Source organism: Cervus canadensis, chromosome 7 (genome assembly GCF_019320065.1).
Source record: "Cervus canadensis isolate Bull #8, Minnesota chromosome 7, ASM1932006v1, whole genome shotgun sequence".
NCBI classification, from domain to species: Eukaryota; Metazoa; Chordata; class Mammalia; order Artiodactyla; family Cervidae; genus Cervus; species Cervus canadensis.
Window position 1 is genome coordinate 29,392,751 of NC_057392.1, and position 17,778 is coordinate 29,410,528.

The 17,778-nt window shown below is 40.1% G+C and overlaps 2 protein-coding genes across 5 annotated transcripts in view; one reads left to right on the plus strand and one right to left on the minus strand.

Moving 5' to 3' along the window:
• HACL1 (2-hydroxyacyl-CoA lyase 1) overlaps window positions 1-16,645 on the minus strand; it is a 37,177-nt gene extending 20,532 nt beyond the window's left edge. Inside the window, exons 1-9 of one of the 2 annotated variants that reach the window (XM_043474775.1) lie at window positions 16,521-16,645; window positions 16,025-16,129; window positions 14,138-14,178; window positions 12,695-12,775; window positions 11,235-11,307; window positions 10,244-10,321; window positions 9,296-9,390; window positions 7,643-7,755; window positions 6,104-6,239 (exon numbers count right to left, since the gene is read on the minus strand). In XM_043474775.1, the coding sequence (XP_043330710.1) occupies window positions 6,104-6,239; window positions 7,643-7,755; window positions 9,296-9,390; window positions 10,244-10,321; window positions 11,235-11,307; window positions 12,695-12,775; window positions 14,138-14,178; window positions 16,025-16,117 (710 nt within the window). In that variant the 5' untranslated portion in view covers window positions 16,118-16,129; window positions 16,521-16,645. Of the gene's footprint in view, window positions 1-6,103; window positions 6,240-7,642; window positions 7,756-9,295; window positions 9,391-10,243; window positions 10,322-11,234; window positions 11,308-12,694; window positions 12,776-14,137; window positions 14,179-16,024; window positions 16,130-16,320; window positions 16,463-16,520 lie in introns of those variants that run through there. The other variant, XM_043474774.1, reaches the window with a different exon arrangement.
• The window catches only part of BTD (biotinidase), a 42,516-nt gene continuing 41,086 nt past the window's right edge, over window positions 16,349-17,778 (plus strand). The window contains exon 1 of one of the 3 annotated variants that reach the window (XM_043474778.1): window positions 16,349-16,479. The gene's annotated coding sequence lies outside the window, so the exon portion shown is untranslated. Of the gene's footprint in view, window positions 16,480-16,551; window positions 16,685-16,795; window positions 16,899-17,778 lie in introns of those variants that run through there. The other 2 variants (XM_043474777.1, XM_043474779.1) reach the window with 2 other exon arrangements.

A 17,778-nucleotide genomic window follows, 5' to 3' on the forward strand; every position in this document is an offset into this window, starting at 1 on the left:
GCTGATTATACAGGAGAAATCAAAATTATGGCCCATTCCCCACAATGCATTACCACCATAGCTAGTGGACAGCGTATAGCTCAATTGATATTGGTCCCTGCAGTGCAAACAGGAAAAGCATTGGCTTCCAGGAGAGGGGAAGGTGCCTTTGGATCCTCTGACGCCTACTGGGTCCAGGCAATAACTAATAATCGTCCTGAGTTCACATTAAGAATAAATGGAAAGTTCTTTACAGGCATTCTGGACACAGGAGCTGATGTTTCTGTTATTGCTGAGAGACACTGGCCCCGAGAGTGGCCTAAACAGATAGCTATATCAACATTGCAAGGAATTGGTCAAACTAATAACCCTGAACAAAGTACAGAGCTGTTACATTGGACTGACCATGAGGGTCACAAAGGAGACATTAGACCTTATGTCCTCCCAAACCTCCCTGTAAATTTGTGGGGACGAGATGTTATGACTCATATGGGAATATATTTATACAGCCCCAGTGATCAGGTTAGCAATCAGCTTTTAGATCAAGGGCTTCTTCCCACCTCGGGACTTAGAAGAAATAATCAGGGAACTGTTGCGCCTGTTCAGACAAAAAGGTTACCAAAAAGAAGTGGACTTGGGTATTTTTAGAAGGGACCTCTGATCCTCCTGTAATTCACGCAGATCCTATTACTTGGAAGTCTGAGGAGCCTGTGTGGGTTGATCAGTGGCCCCTTTCCAAAGAGAAAATTGACGCTGCCCAACAACTGGTGCAGGAACAGTTAGAATTGGGACATATTGAACAGTCTAATTCACCTTGGAATTCGCCCATTTTTGTTATTAAGAAAAAATCTGGGAAATGGAGGCTTTTGCAGGATCTGCGAAAGGTTAATGAAACTATGGAAGTCATGGGAGCATTACAACCAGGATTGCCTTCTCCCATGGCTATTCCTAGGAATGCCCACATAATAATCCTAGATTTAAAAGACTGCTTTTATACTATTCCTCTAGCACCTCAAGATTGCCCTCGATTTGCTTTTAGTGTTCCATCTGTTAATTTTTCCCAGCCAATGCGCAGGTATCATTGGAAAGTTTTGCCACAGGGTATGGCCAATAGCCCCACCTTGTGCCAGAAGTTTGTTGCAGCAGCATTACAGGAAACTCGGGCAAAATACCCCGATGCTTATATTCTGCATTACATGGATGATATACTGCTAGCGCATATTGATAAAGAGTATTTATTAGCAGTTTATGCCTTCATGGAACCTGCCTTAAAAGCAGTAGGGCTAATAATATCCAAAGAAAAGGTGCAAACCTTTCCTCCTTATTCCTATCTTGGCTTTCGTTTAGAAAGAGAAACATTTGGAGTTCAGCCCATTGCATTACGAAGGGATAATCTGAAAACACTTAATGATTTTCAAAAGTTGCTCGGGGACATTAATTGGATTAGACCCTACCTACATCTTGCTACATACGAATTGAAGCCTCTTTTTGATATCTTAAAGGGGGATAAGAATCCTACCTCCCCACGCAGCCTCACAGAAGCTGGAGAGCGAGCTCTTCAGAAAGTAGAAACTGCCTTATCACAGCAGCACTCCAGTTACTGTGACTATGAAAGGCCTTGGGGACTTTATATTCTTGCCTCAGAACATTCACCTACCGGTGTGTTGTTTCAAGATAATCCTCTAAGGTGGATTTATTTATCAGTCTCTCCCCTACGGGTGTTAAGTCCTTACCATGTTCTTGTAGCCAAAGTAATAGCAAAAGGAAGACAGGAATCTGTGACCTATTTGGGAAGAGATCCCCACTTTATCTGTATTCCTTTTTCAACTGAACAGCAACTATGGCTCTCTCAATTTTCTGATGATTGGGCAATTGCGCTTGCACAGTATGCAGGGGAGATTAAACAACATTACCCTGCTAATAAATTGTTACAATTTGCACAGCTGCATCAGTTTATTTTTCCAAAAGTCGTGCAGCGATGCCCTTTGAAAAAGGGGACAACTGTCTTTACTGATGGATCTTCCAATGGCATAGCCAGTTTGGTAATCGAAAATGAATCTTATTATTGTCAAACCTCATATTCATCAGCTCAGGAAGTAGAGCTTTTTGCAGTACTCCAGGCTCTGCAACGTGTTCCTCAAAGTTTTAATTTATACTCTGACAGTCATTATGTTGTCAGAGCTCTCTCAGTCATTGAAACAGTACCCCTCATTGGAGCTGCAAAGGCCTCTATTCAAACCTTGTTTTTGAAAATTCAGAATCTCATTCGAGCCCGAACTCATCCTTGCTTTTTTGGGCACATACGTGCTCACACTGCCCTTCCTGGGCCTTTAGCGGCTGGGAATGCTCTGGCTGATGAAGTCACCCGTATGGTATGTTATTCTTCCTTAACCCTTACCTCTGCAGCACAGGCCTCTCATGCAATACACCATCAGAATAGCAATTCATTACGGCTGCAATTTGGAATTTCTCGGGAAGCCGCTCGTCAAATTGTAAAAGCTTGTCCTACTTGTCCACAATTTTTTGTGCTCCCAACATATGGAGTCAATCCTCGGGGTTTACTCCCCAATGATTTGTGGCAAATGGATGTTACACATATTTCTGATTTTGGAAAATTGAAATATGTGCATGTTACTATTGATACTTTCTCTGGGTTTATCATGGCCACACTTCAATCTGGAGAGGCTAGTAAACATTGTATTCAGCATTGCTTACGGAGTTTTTCTGCTATGGGCCTACCTAAATGCATCAAAACAGACAATGGCCCTGGATATGTTGGCCGCAATTTTCAAACCTTTTGTGCCCAGCTGCGCATCGTACACAAGACTGGAATCCCATATAACCCACAGGGCCAAAGAATTGTTGAGCGGGCACATCAAACCCTTCAGCACCAACTGAAAAAATTAAAAAGGGGGAGTTTGTATGCTATTACGCCTAACAATCTTCTTAGTCATGCTTTGTTTGTTTTAAATTTTCTGAGCCTTGATAAAAATGGAAAATCAGCAGCTCAACGTTTTTGGCACTATGATAATAAAAAGGCACGGCCATTAGTCAGGTGGAAAGACCCGCTAGAAGGCAGATGGCATGGGCCGGATCCAGTTCTAATATGGGGGAGAGGTCATGTTTGTGTTTTCCCGCAGAATGCCGAAGCGCCGCGCTGGCTCCCGGAAAGGTTGGTACGCACGGCAGAGGAGAGCACTGGAGGAGCGAATGAGACAGCTCACAATCCAGGAGACGGTCCCGCTGCCGACAGCTCAGCAGATACAGGCGCTGTTACAGATGGCGTGTGAGAATGCTTCCAACCCTTCCCCTGCCTCTCCTACTAGTATATTAATTTCATTATTACTTCTTTTAAACCAGATAAGTTCCATGGAAGCCAGTATCTTCTGGGCGTATGTTCCTGATCCCCCTCTTTTACAGCCCGTTGGATGGGAAATGAGTTCTGTTCCTGTGTATGTGAATGACACAATACTTTTGGGGGGGTTTTCTGATAAGCATATTTTTCCACAGAATGCCAGTATTTCTTATACAGGGTTTTCTTCACAATTACCAATGTGCTTTTTCCGAAATCATAATGTTTCAGGATGTCTTACTGTTACAGATGCAGAATACTTTGGTTATGATTATGACCATGACCGCCGTAATTGGATAGTGGATATTCCTAGCATTACGAAATCCACAGGATATGCACGACGAGTCAATGGAACCGGACCTAAAGACATTCCATTTTGTGGCCTGGGGGTAAAAGGACGATATATAGCTGTGCCATGGAAACTTTGTAGAGATGAGATTGCTACTGTATATTCTATTACTAATGACACACATTCCCTTTGGGACTGGTCGCCAGACTCCAACAGGAACCCCGGAAAGGAAGGCGGCAGACAACTTGCAGCTAGAATTTGGAATCTTGGTGGCACCACGGTGTATCAGACTGAGATATGGAAGCTGTTGGCTGCTTTCGGAACAGATGGGTCCCTTTTACAGACTGGAGGAAAGACCAAAGGAGTACTATCCTAGAGAGCGTATTGGTGGAATGAGACTTGGAGATATCCTCGGGCCTGCGTACCCTATCCCTTTATGATCCTTGTTGGCTCTGTGACTCTTTCTAAAAATGCTAGCCTATATCATGTTCATTGTTTTAATTGTACCCTGACTAATTGTATAAGAGGAATAAGAAATAATTCTGGAGTCTTGATAGTTAAACAACCACCTTTTGTTATGTTGCCTGTAAATCTTACTGAGCCTTGGTATGAAGAGTCAGGGCTTGAGCTGTGGAATAAGGTGCGTACAGCCCTTGCTAGGCCACGAAGGGGGATAGGATTGATAATTCTAGGAGTAGTAACACTTATAACTTTAATTGCTTCTGCTGTTACTGCTTCTGTATCTTTAGCTCAATCTGTGCATACTGCTGGCATTGTAGACGATTTGGCAAAAAACACTTCAAAGGCTTTAGGGATTCAAGAAGATATAGATAGAAAATTAGAGGATAGACTAAATGCGCTTTATGATGCAGTAAGATTTTTGGGAGAAGAAGTGCAAGGGTTAAAGCTAAGAACAAAAATTAGATGTCATGCTAACTATCGTTGGATTTGTGTTACACCAAAAATTTATAATGATACTGAAACTCCTTGGGACAGAGTGAAATCACATTTAGATGGTATTTGGCATAATGAAAACATTTCCTTAGATCTATTACAACTTCATCAGGAAATTCTTGATATAGAAAATGCTCCTCGGGCTAGTATGGATTTGGCAGAAAATGCTGAAGAGTTTGTTAACAGTTTGTTTTCCAATTTTCCTTCGATAACCTCACTTTGGCATCTTTTTTCAGGGGTCGTGGCCATGCTTCTGGTATTAGCGCTTTTTGTGTGCATTACTCCTTGTATCATAAAGAAATTTGTCAAAGAGCTGTGGGACATCAAGGCTGTCCTACACAGTAATTATTTACGCCAAAAGAATCAGGCGTGCCATTTTATTAAATAAAAGAGGGGGAGCTGCGGGGAGCGGCTTGAAAGAGCTGACTCTGGGAGCTGCCTTGATTGATTGTCGAGGGTCTGTTCGCAGACATAGCTCTCTGTCCCGCCACCCCTCTGAAATTTACTATCCAAGTTAACTCCTAACAGACCATTAGTGAGCCTTGAATGCACACAAGGTGCAGATAGATGGCTTTGCACGACTGCCCTTAAGATAAGTAGGATGCCTTTGGCGCCAGGAGAGAGCTCTGGTGATTGTTATCTTAAAGATGATGTACATGGGGAAGAATTTTCTTTGGGATGCCTCTCTTCTTGGTTTAGTATATATGTAACCCTGAGAAATAAAGAATCATCGTTGACTGCAGCGATCCTCTCGACCCCATCTGTTCTGTCTCCTTTTTTCTTAGCCTAAAGGAACGCGTCGTGTTGCTCGCTGAAATCTTCCGGCTGGCCCGGCACCTGTGCTCCACAAGAGAAGCCCACACACCACAACCAGACAGCCCTGGCTGGTTGCAGCTAGAGAAAGCCTGTGTGCAGCAACAAAGACCCAGAACAGCCAAAAACAAATCAGTCAATGAATAAATAATTTTTTAAAGTTCTCAGCAGACAAAAAGGAAATATAAAAAAGAGAAAAGGATTAAAATGAAACAGTTATTCAGGGACCTCTGGGACAATATCAACAATATTTGTGTTACTCTGGAAAAAAAGATGGGTGCAGAAAAACATATTTGAAGAAATAATGGTCAAAACTTTTCAAATTTGGTGAAGACATCAATGTATAGCTTAAGAAGATTAGAAAATCTCAAACAAGATAAATTAAAAAAAAAAAAAACATATCCAAACACATCATAATTAAATTGCTGAGAACCAAAGATGATAAAATATTCTGAACACAGCCACAGAAAAACAAGATAATGTTACATATAGGGGATCAGAGATTCAAATGACTACAAATTTCTCATCTGAAATCATGAGGCTCAGAAGATAGAGAACAGTGTTAAAAGTGCTGAAAAGTCTAAAAAGAAATGGGTATGCTTAAAAATACATGATTCTTTCAGAACTTCTATTAGATTCATTCAAGTCACAAGCTAATTTAAATGAGTCTGAAATCTGCCAAGCTATTGTATTTAAAATCTGGAGTTGTCCCATACCTGGATCTGGCAGCAGCTACACAGTTTGGATGGTTGTCACGGATCACACCCTTTCCCATGGGGGTGGGCAGAAACGGCAACTTACACTGCTCCACCAACTTCCTGATGCTCTCCTCTGCATGGGCATAAGCGGCACCTACAACAAATCCAAATGTATTGGACAAGGCAGTTAAACTCCAGATACTTACAAGAGTTCATGTGAGACTGCTTTTAGAACTTCTCAAAGATTCTTCTGCTCAGGGCTTAAGCTCAAAACAAATGGCGACTTGTGGATTTTTATCTTTGGTATTTTAAAATGTTAAAGAAGGCAATAGTTCTAATTCCTCCCTCCCCCCAGCCAAATAATAGTATCAATTATTCTGAAGTATGTCCACCCACAAACAAAAGTTGCACCTTGCACTCTTGCTGTTCTTAATTGTCGATTCTATGCTATGTTCCTCCTGAATTACTACCACTAACAATTACCTGAACACACACAGACTGGGAGGTACAGGTGGGAAAGCAAAGACTTTGCTCTGACAGGTAAAAGCAACCTCACACATTGCTCCCCACCACCAGCCAACCAGGACTGCACATCGTCTAGTCTACGTATGGCAATTCTAACAAGGGGCCTAAGTTTCTAAAGCTCTGTAGGTCACTTTGTAAGTTCCATAATCCAGTGACTGCAATAGGACCAAACTCGAGGCAGTCACACCCTTTGTTTATTTACAGTTATGTGCCTGCAGGAATAACCATGTCTTATACCCTCAATAGCACTGGAAACAACTCACTGTTTGAATACAGAAATGATTTTGTTTCTCATGTTACCAAGGCCGTCATTTTAGCTATTTAACTTTATGCTCTTTCTCAGAGTTAGTAAATATCACTCCACATTCAGAATTTATAATTCTCTGCTGAATCCAAGCAAATAGTGTAGTACATTCAGATTCAATGTAATATTCACCCCTATAAAAAAAACCTTACAATCTTTTCTCACCCATGCAGGATGAAAAATATTTCCTTTTTATTTTTCAAAACACTTTCTTGTATTCTCCTTCTTGCCTCAATATCTTGGTCCATTCGGTTCCCTTTTCCTGCACTGCCTGGGCTCTCTGTGTTCACTCTGTGACCAGTTACCCATGTCTTTTTTCCACTGAGCAGTTACAGCATCATCTCTTCTGAATTGTTTTTCCACATCACCACACAAGAACGTTGTTGCTACTTCCCCTGAGAACCCACCTCAGTTCTCTACACACACCACACATACTGATGATCAGGTCTGTCTACCAGCTGTTGTTGCTGAGTTGTGTCCGACTCTTGTGACCCCATGGACTGTAACCCACTAGGCTCCTCTGTCATGGGATTCTCCAGGCAAGAATACTGGAGTGGGTTGCCATTTCCTTCTCCAGGGGACCTTCCCAACCCAGGGATCGAACCTGCATTGCAGGCAGATTCTTTACTGTCTGAGACGTCAGGGAAGCAAATGATGGCGACAAGCTCTAAACAGAATCGACATTCTTTTGAAAGCCTAGCAAGATTTAGAGTTCCATTCAGTGCTACCTTTCCCAATGATGACAAGGGGCTGCTTGGCATCCCTAATAACAGATGCTGCCGTGGATACAGCAGAGGTTTCTGCCATGCTAATAGGAGGTGGCATACAGCACTCCACATACCTGGAAATAAAGAGCTCTGTTAATTAAAGCAGGCCAATTTTTAAACTTTTTTATTGTGAAAATATCAAATACAAAAAAAGGTAGGAAAAAAACAGTATAATAAACCGCATACACCCACCCTGTAGATGCCACTACTAATATTTTACCTTTTCTTCATGTGTACACACATAAACACACATACACATTTCTTCCTAAGCCATTTTAAAGTAGATTATATCACCAAGACTTAAGAACTAAAAGATAAAGACTTTTTCCTATATAACCATTATATCTATAAAATCTGGCAAATCAACATTCATTCCCTAAGATGAGCTAATAGCCAAATAAGCAATTCATTTACAGGAAAACAGAGCTAATGACTTTACAATGAAGTAGTAGTTATTGTGGTTGAAATAATTAAAAAATATACTAATTTAATATTTAATACTATGTGCCATGTATTTTCATTTAATTTTCAAAATAATAAGATTAGGTATTATCGTTACATCCACTTCACTACTGTGGGGGGAAAAAACAACTCCTCAGAAAGTAGGTAACTTGCCCAGGGTCCCTGGATGGCATGGGGCAACTAGGCTGAAGTAGGTTGTTCTGCCTCCAAAGTCCATGCTTCCACTTTCCTTACTATATTACTACTCACTAAGTCCACATTTTAGTACCACAATACGCATTAGTAAAAGAAATATTAAAATGGTCATAGTTATTTCTAGACACCAAATCCTCAGTGTTTTATTTCATTTACCCTAATCAATAAACATCATACTGTACAAAACTTGGGCATATAATACCAAAAAAGGGCATTCAAGTCTTCACAAAATTTGTAAACCCAATAATCTTATTTTGATCTTCATGTTCAGGAATTACAAGAAACTGACACCCTTTCTGTCTGACCGTCCCAATGGAAACCAGTACTTGGTATCCTGAGTGAACAGAAATGCCCGCTGTCTCTCAGGAGTCACTGGAGGATCACCTAGTCCCTAACAGCAGAAATGTGCTAAATGGTACTCAGGGTGATGCATTAACCCAAGTACCCAACCTTACCAGGGGCGACTTATTTACCAGTTTGTTGTACTTACTGTTCACTCAGCGTTTATTTACGGAATAAGGGGACTTGGCAAATCATAGTAATATCCGGTGTTGAAATATTTTTATATCACAGAGACAGATTAAAATTTTTTATGCTGAATTATAGTGATTTTTCAATAGTCACTCCATCTCTTGATTTACACCAACCATGAAGACTCTAAATAACCATACTACATGAGGATTAAATTTTTATAGTTACTGGAAGAATAATTTCAAACGAGGAGTTTGGGAAGCTCCAAGTATTTGACTTAGTAATTAAACCCCAAGATAATTCTTAAATAATACAATTTTAAATAAGAGAATTAATCCCTTTGGCCAGGATTCAGTTTAATCACCAAATCTGCAAAAGTTAAGACAAGTGAAAATTGTAACTTATAAGCTGCTAGGCAAATTCTTTTCAAAAGGTAAGCCTTATGGTAACACAATTGAGAAAGAACTCCAATTAACTATTACTCACTTTATAGAATTCACATTCACCTGGAGGTTCACGAAATCTGCAGGTATGTCGACATAGCAAGCACCTGGACGACCATAAAGACTGCTTCTCACTGCCTAAGTTCCATTACAAACGGAAGAAAATATTTTAAAAATCTCAATCCAGTGCTCGCTACGGCAGCACATATACTAAAAATCTCAATCCTCATTATCACATCCTACTCAAAGATAATTTAAAATTGTGAAATAAATACTATTTAAAATTTTCTCGACATCCTTAGTTGATGCGACATCCTTAGAAATAAGCAATTTTAATTAAAATTGAAGTGTACCCTATTGATTGTATATTTTTGTTTCAAAGGAGAGAGATAAGAAAGTACTCACTTAGGGCTTTAAAATTCATTTTTCACTACACTTTAGTCCTAGAAATTGTCTACTAGGTTCTGACTGCCAAGGTTTTGTAACATGTACTTTAACCTGCTTTCTAATCTTAATGATTTGCCAAAGATTTCAGAAATTGTGATGCTGTAACATGTGTCAAATGGTTTCTATAACACATGGCTTTTGAAACAGCTTAAATGTAACACCACACAGTTTATTAATACACTGCTTAATCAACTAAGAGATGGTCTTACATGCATTAGTACTAATTTTCAAAAATAACCTTACAGACGTACAAGAGAAAGGGCAATCAGGGTTTCATTATATCCTTCTTTTTACTTTTCCATAATTAAAAAAATTAAAAACTAAAGTATAGGAAAAAATTCTTCTAAAAAATTTATTTTATCTAGTTCTTTAATTAAGTTAAGGACAGTGAATATTAAAATGTACATAGCTATTTATCAACATCATTGTTAACTGCCTGATATATTCCAAATGTTTACTCTCTCTATTGAGAATAAAAGTAACACAGGTATAAGCAACTGAGAAAAACCAGTGGACCTGGAGAGCTTGTAATTAACTACTGTACCTTTTCGATAATAGACGGAATAGCTTCTATGCTACTTGGCCGGGCAGAGAACTTGCTATATAATCTACAAGCTTCAACCTATAGGTGAAAAGAAAATCACTTAAAACTCAGCGCATGTATCATATTACTCTTCTGAAAGAAGAAGAAATGTTAAGTCACTATTTTCTATTATGTTTAGAGGCAAGATGGAGAAAAATGCATTATCTGGATTGTTTCTTAAAAGCCTATGCAAAGTACAACCAACATCTGCCTTGGTACAATTCAGGAAGAAAATCAAAACAAGGCACCACTTTCATTTCTCAGACTCTGGCAAAGGTGAAAAAGTTAGGGAGTAACTGTCATAAGCTGAGGTTTATGAGAATGTAAATGGGGAGGGAAGTTGACAATGTCTCCTAAAAATGTAAGAAAGAATATCCTTGGACCCAGAAATTCTACATCCAGGGATACACAACTTTATCTGTTATATCTCATTATAATAATAATCTATTTTTACATTTCTGCCAGTTTTCCAGTTATATGTTTTGTTGCCATGCTGTTTCACATAAATTCAGTATTGCTAATTTTTCATTGTTTGGTGTACTTTGAAGCATTATATAGAAACTGTTTCTCTTAATACTTTTTGATATAAAATCTATGGAACAGTTGGTAGTTTTAGCCCTGCAGGTGTGAGCAGGATTTTTCCTTTCAACTTTTCTCTTCCTCAAAGTCTGACAATCCCAAATCATTTTTATTCCTGCATTTTCTTGATTCTTTAAAGAACTTATTTTCAGAGTTTAAATTTCTGTCAAAAGGTTATCTTTCTTGGAAGCTTGCTAAGTAGATTCTAAGCTTTCTTAACACTCACATTGAGAGCTTCCTGTAGTTGAGGAAAATTACCTTTAAGCTATCTCAGGTATTTCTGTGTTTACTTTGCAGATAGTTTTAATTTCTTCTCCATAAATCTTAATAGAGTATAATTATACTACAGAGGGAAGATCTTAGCGATGGGTACCTGAGGAAATTCCTGGAAGGCTCCCATTGTTTCCTGACTTCTTTCAGAGGAACCACCAATCACAATCAAGGGCCTGAAATTTTTTAAAAGAATTACAAGTGCCCAGTGAATAAAAAGCACTCAGTGAATGTTAAAAAAAGAAAAAGAATTACATTTTCTCTTAAAAACTGTCAATTTAAAAAGATTTAGGAAACACCTTGGTCTGAGAAAACACTTCCTCGATTTCAGAAAAATCTGAAATTTATAGTAAATATTTTTCCTCCATACTCCTCTCTCCCTTGCCTCTTCTGGATACTGATGCTAAACTAAACCTCTGGGTGTGATGATGTAAAATGAATTGTATTGCTGTTTCTATTATTCTTGAGATTAAGAGAAGGAAAAAATTTTTTTCACACTTTCCTAACTAAGGCTATTTGGAAATGGTAGAATGATGAGAAAAATTCCTCAGCAATAAAATTCTCAGGGAGAATAAAAGATAGCAAAGCTAAAGTTACTTAAAAACTACCAGACACTGAAGTTGATAAGAAAGTGTAGGAAGAAAGAAAAGAAGGACCTGTAAGAAACACATGGCAAGAAAGAAAATAACTTCCTTAGGAAGGGAATTTAAACAGTGTATCAACTGAACAGAATATAGCCCCCTTGGGCTTCCCTGGTGGCTCAGTGGTAAAGAATCCTCCTGCCAAGGCAGGAGACACAGGTTTGATCCCTGATCTAGGAAGATCCTACATGTCACGGAGCAGCTAAGCCTGTGTGCCACAACCACTGAGCCTGTGCTCTAGAGTCCGGGAGCCCCAACTATTGAGCAGATGTGCTGCAACTACTGAATCTGCGTGCCCTGGAGCTTGTACTCTCCAACAAGAGAAGCCAACACAATAAGAAGACCACCTGTTACTACTAGAGAGTAGCCCCTGGTCACCACAACTAGAGAGAAGCCCACATAGCAACAAAGACCCAACACAGCCAAAAATAAATAAATATAAATTAAATTATTAGAAAACAAAAAGACACAGCCCCCTTTAACATGATTGTACTGGTAAAGAATCAGAGGTTAAGAACCAGGCTTAAGGGCAAGAACAACTAATCTGTTTATAAAACCAACTCAATAAATATGATTTCAACTGTCCTGCTGGTTATGCAAGACAAGGTGAAAAATTAAATACATTCTTGCATATTGAGCTGGAATCTTTAATAAACAATTCTTCACTTAAAAAGACTTATACATACATTCACATACATATATAGATATGGAATATCCCCATATATTAAGTGTTTTTCTCTAGGTAAAAGAATTATCAATGTTTTTTTATTTTCTTCCTAACACTCTTCTTAATTTTTCACTAAGTCATTTCCTCAAGCACATGACCCCCCATCTTCCCACCACAGATCAGTGGTTCTCCACTGGATAAAATCATGTGTTGTTATTTTCAAGAAAATGTTTTCAGTAATAATAAACTAATTACCAACAGTTCATGTTTGCATTTGCCATACCGCCCAAACCATGGATGAGACCTGGGCCAGAAACAACAAGGCAAACTCCTGGCCTAAAAGCAAAACAGAATTAATTATATTAAAAGCAGGTCAAATGCACTACTTGATTCATACCACTTTAGGGTGAAATGTAATCTTCTTGGACTTCAAAGGAAGGATACATAGGTCTTTACTACAGCTATAAAACAATTATTAGATTATTTTTGAATTAGTTTTTTTAAAAAAGGATCATATCAGTCTTCCTGCAAGACATAAGGTATTTACCATCCTCACACTGTATTTCACTAAACTTTTCATATTTTGCTCCTACTAAATTTGGGCTAAATCAAGGTGATTGCATACAAAAGCAAATTTTTGACTACTGAACATACTGTTGTATGGAAAAAAAGTGTTTTTTTTTTAATTTCTTAACTAATAAATATATAACGTAAATTGGTCTTTGACAGAAAGTAATTCTAAAATGCAGAGTTCTGCCCCAATTTTTTAAGTTGAACTTGAATGCTTTACCCTAGATGACCGTCTAACCTTAAAGCACTGAAGAAAATGATATCTCCATATAATTCAGCTTACCATTTTCAATTCATAAAGTAACTTCTTAGGAACCTCTATTTAAAACAGCCTTTAAATTGGTGCAGCTGCTATGAAAAACAATGTGGAGGCTCCTCAAAAAACTAAAAATAGAACTATCATACAATCCAGCAATTCCACCCTGGGTATTTATCAAAAGAAAACAAAAACACTAATTCCAAAAGATACATGTACCTAGGTTAATGCAGCACTATTTATAATAGTCAATATACAGAAGCAACATCACTGTCCATCCATGGATGAATGGATAAAGAAGATGTGGTGTGTATATATATATATACACACACACACACACACACACACACACACACACACACACACAATGAAATATTAGCAATAAAAAAGAATGAAATCTTTGTGGCAACATGGATAAACTTGGAGGATATTATGCTTAGTGAAATAAGTCAGAGAAAATCAAATACTATTATGATTTCACTTATATGCGGACTCTCAAAAACAAAACAATGAACAAACAAAACAGAAACAGACTCATAGACACAGAGAACAAACTGGTGGCTGCTAGGGGGAAAACGGGTAGAGAAATGGATAAAATAGGTCAAAGGGATTAAGAGGTACAAACTGCCAGCTATAAAATAAGTAAGTCATTGGGATGAAATATACAGCATAGGGAACACAGACAATAACATACATTGTATGTAACAACTTTGTATGCTAACAGATGGGAACTGGTTTTACTGTGGTGACCATTTCATAATGTATAAAAATATAAAACCACTACGTTGGACACCTAAAACTAATTTAATACTATGTGTTAATTACAACTCAAGTTTAAAAAAGAAGCTGAAATAAAACAGACTTGAGCTTACCTGCCTGTCAGATATCCAACTGCAGAGGCAGCATAGCAAGCCTGCAAAGAAAAAAAACTGGGACTTAAGCATTTTGGAACTTTTATAGTATTAAATCATAGTAAGTAATAAGTATTATACATGTATAAAGTATGTATGTAATAATTTACTCTCAATAAGGGGAAAATGGAATATTTTTCATTTTAACAAGTAATCTTCTATCTGTACATTTCAGATAATCACTTAATCACTGATATTTAGTTTTTCAAGGAATTTGTCTGTATCACCTAGTTTATTCATAATATCATCTTATAATTGCTTAAACATCTGCAGGATCAATAGGAATACCCTCTTTTTTATTCCTAACACTGATAATTTGTGCTTTTTATGTTTTATTCTTCATCAGTCTTGCTAGAGATTTACCAAATTTATTGATCTTTTCAAAGACACAATTTTTGGATTTGTGGCTTTTTCTCTACTGTTTGTTTTCTCCACCATTGATTTCCACTCTTGTGTTTATCATTTTACTACTTTCAGTTTGGATTTACTTTGGCTTCCTTTTTCTAGCTTCTTAAAATGCATGCTCGGAGCACTGATTTTTTTATCTTCTTTACTAAGAGATTCATTTAAAACTATTTCCTCTAAGAACTGCTTAGCTGTAGCTCACATGTTTGAGATCTCATTTTCTCATCATTATTCAATTCAAAATTTTTTCCATTTTATATTGGGATTTCTTCTTCACCCCACTGGTTAGTTAGGGTCCATGGTGACATCTCCATTTTCATCCCTGATACTGGTAATTTGTATTTTTTTCTCTTTTATTCTTAATCAATCTGCTGTGAAGTTTATTGATTTTAATTAATCTTTCCAAATATTTACAATGTATTGAATTTTCAAATGTTTGGGGATTTTCCATCTTCCTGTTATTAAATTCCAGTTTATTTCCACAAGGTCCAGTCACACATACTGTATATTTTCAATCCTTGCTTGGAGATTGATTGAAATTTCCTTTATGGCCTTCATATGGTTAGTTTTTATTTTTAAACTGCGCTTCAGCTCATTACAGAAAGAAGGGGAAGGTGCTAAACACAAGATAACCTGGGAAAATGCTAAATGCCCTTTATGAAGAAATGAGACAGGGTTGACAAAATCCTAACTTCCTTTCTTGGACTTCCAAATAAGCCTCTAAGAAGAGTGGCAATGTGAGGAGGTGGAATGAGCACTGGCCTGGGTCTTGGGACACCTCTGGAGTTCAATCACGGCTTTATCATTTGTGAGGCCTGTCACCTTGCAGAGCCACCTACTACACAACCTGAGATGTGACCTTTCCCCATTCATGTTGCAGGTACTATCATGGGCAGGCCCCACGGATAAACTGGGGATACAGATGTGCGAATAAGAAATATGTATTTGTGACCCCCTGGAACTCACAGACTAATAGGGAAGTCAGACGAGGCAAATAATACACAGAAACAGACACATAACAATAGCTAGTTATAGGAATGAAGCACAGGTAAGTATCAGACCAAGTAAGTGTCCCTTCCAATTCTGACATTCTAAAGACTTGGCAGAGTTCCATACTGTGTAGGACTCCAGAGCCAGAGCACCTGGGTTCAAAGCGTGACTCCGCCAGCTGTTTCCTTGAGCAAGTTTCTTCACTTCTCTGTGGGGGGCGGGGGCGTCTCTCTTTTATGAATTTTACTTTACATTTATTTATTTTTAACTGGAGCCTCACTGTTCTCATCTGCAGCGACGATTAACAATCGGTCTTGCCTCCCAGGAGCGTTGTGATTGATAAGCGTAAAGTATTAGAGGAGTGAGCGGTAAGCAGCGACTGTCTGCAATGAATTATCTGTCATCACTGATACTCATCCCCGAGAACGCGCTGGGCTCTGAGTCCATACTTACTGCCTGCTCATTCCTCATCCCGATGTATCTGATGCCCACCTCCTGCGCAGCAAGAGCGATTTCGGTAACCGGGATGCCTACGATGCCGAACATGTAATTCACGTCCTGGGGGGCGGCCAAAAGCAGAGGAATGAGGCCGGCACCCCAGTCCGCCCTTCCGAGGCGGTAAAAAAATAAAACCTCCCGCAAACCTCCCTTCTGCCCACCTCCCCACTCCCGCCGCTTTCCCGTTTCCAAGACAACGCGGCGGCCCCGTTGGCCTCCGTAGGGCTCTCTGCAGCGGGCAGGCCTCACACCTGGGTTTTCAGGGCCTGGGCGATGACTCGCGCCCCGGACACCTGCCCCTCGAGTCCGTCACTGCGCGCCGCCAGGTTACTTTCCGACATCTCCCACCGCAGCGGACAGCAGGCTAGCGCGGAGTCACCCTGTCAAGCCAGCCCCTGAGGACACCAACCGTGAGGCCGCACCTCTGAGGGAGGAGGGGAGCCATAGGCACCTTTAAGGAGGGGAGAGGGGCGGGGCTGCAGCCAGCCCGCTGGCGCTGAGGTGACGGGTTAACACGCTCTCTCCTGTCAGGGCCGGCCCTTCTCTCCGGCCCGCCTCTCACGGAACTCGGGGAGCGTCAGGAGGAGGCGGAGGCGTCCGCAGAGCGCGTGAGAGGTGGGCCGGTGGTGGGGTCTGGGGCCTCAGCCCACGACCTAGAGCCCTTTAGGGACACGGGAGGGGCGAGTGGCGCCTGCGCAGAGCCTGGGCGGAAGCGGGGTCAGGAGCATGGCCGCGGCAGAAGCGGGAGTGGCGCGCGCTCGCGGCCCCGCCCCACAGCCTTTTCTGAACCCGGCAGGGCTAGCGGTGCCTGCGCAGAGCTGGGCGGAAGGTGGGCCGCGGCGGGGCCGTCGCAGAAGGGGGCGTGGCTCCGGGGGCTGCGCGCGGGTTTTGCTGGGACGCGAGCGGTGGGATGGCGCCGGATGTTGGTCGAGGCGGGCCTCGTTTTGTGTTGTGTGGTTTTGTTCCCGCGTCCCGTTGTATTCTAGGCTTTGATGTACACGCTTATTTGATGGTTACGTTCGTAACTTTGCAATCCGTGAAGATAAATGCCAACTAATTAAATCCGTAAGCGGATGTGTACTCTTTACTTTAGACGAGGACGCCGTATCTCCTAGGGAGAGCTGAAGTAACTTGCCCAGAGCCATTGGACCAGAAGTCTTGTGCTCCCTTCACCCTTCCGCCCTTTGGCCACAGGGGATAAGGGCCCCTTGAGCCTAGTTACTTCTGACGGTTTTTTTTTTTCTTTTCTGTAATCCTTGCTAATAACCCTTCACCCTGCCTTTACAGTGAAGTCAGGAAATGGTGGGGAGAGTTGTGAGTCTTCAGAGTCAGCCTCTCATCGAAACCATCTCCTGCAGCTGAGAACCTTTTTGTGGGAAAAAAAAAAAAAAGTATTGAAGTATTTATTGATTTCTAGTGTTAATTCCTGCTGTACAGCGAAGTGATTCGGTTCTGCCTCTACGTACACACTTCTTTTTCATACTCTTTTCTATCAAAGTTTATCACAAGAAGAGAACTTTTTAAAAGACAGTTTTGAGTGAAAATATCCTTACAGTGTGTGGTTCATGATGCCAGGGCCTCAGGAGCATTAGATCACCTGCTTAGTAGCAAACAGAACTTCTCAGATCATAAGGAAGAGTGGAACTTTAGGTTTTTGAGGATTTGAAGTTTTAAAGCAGTAAAACTAGTAATATGTGGGAAGGAAAGAA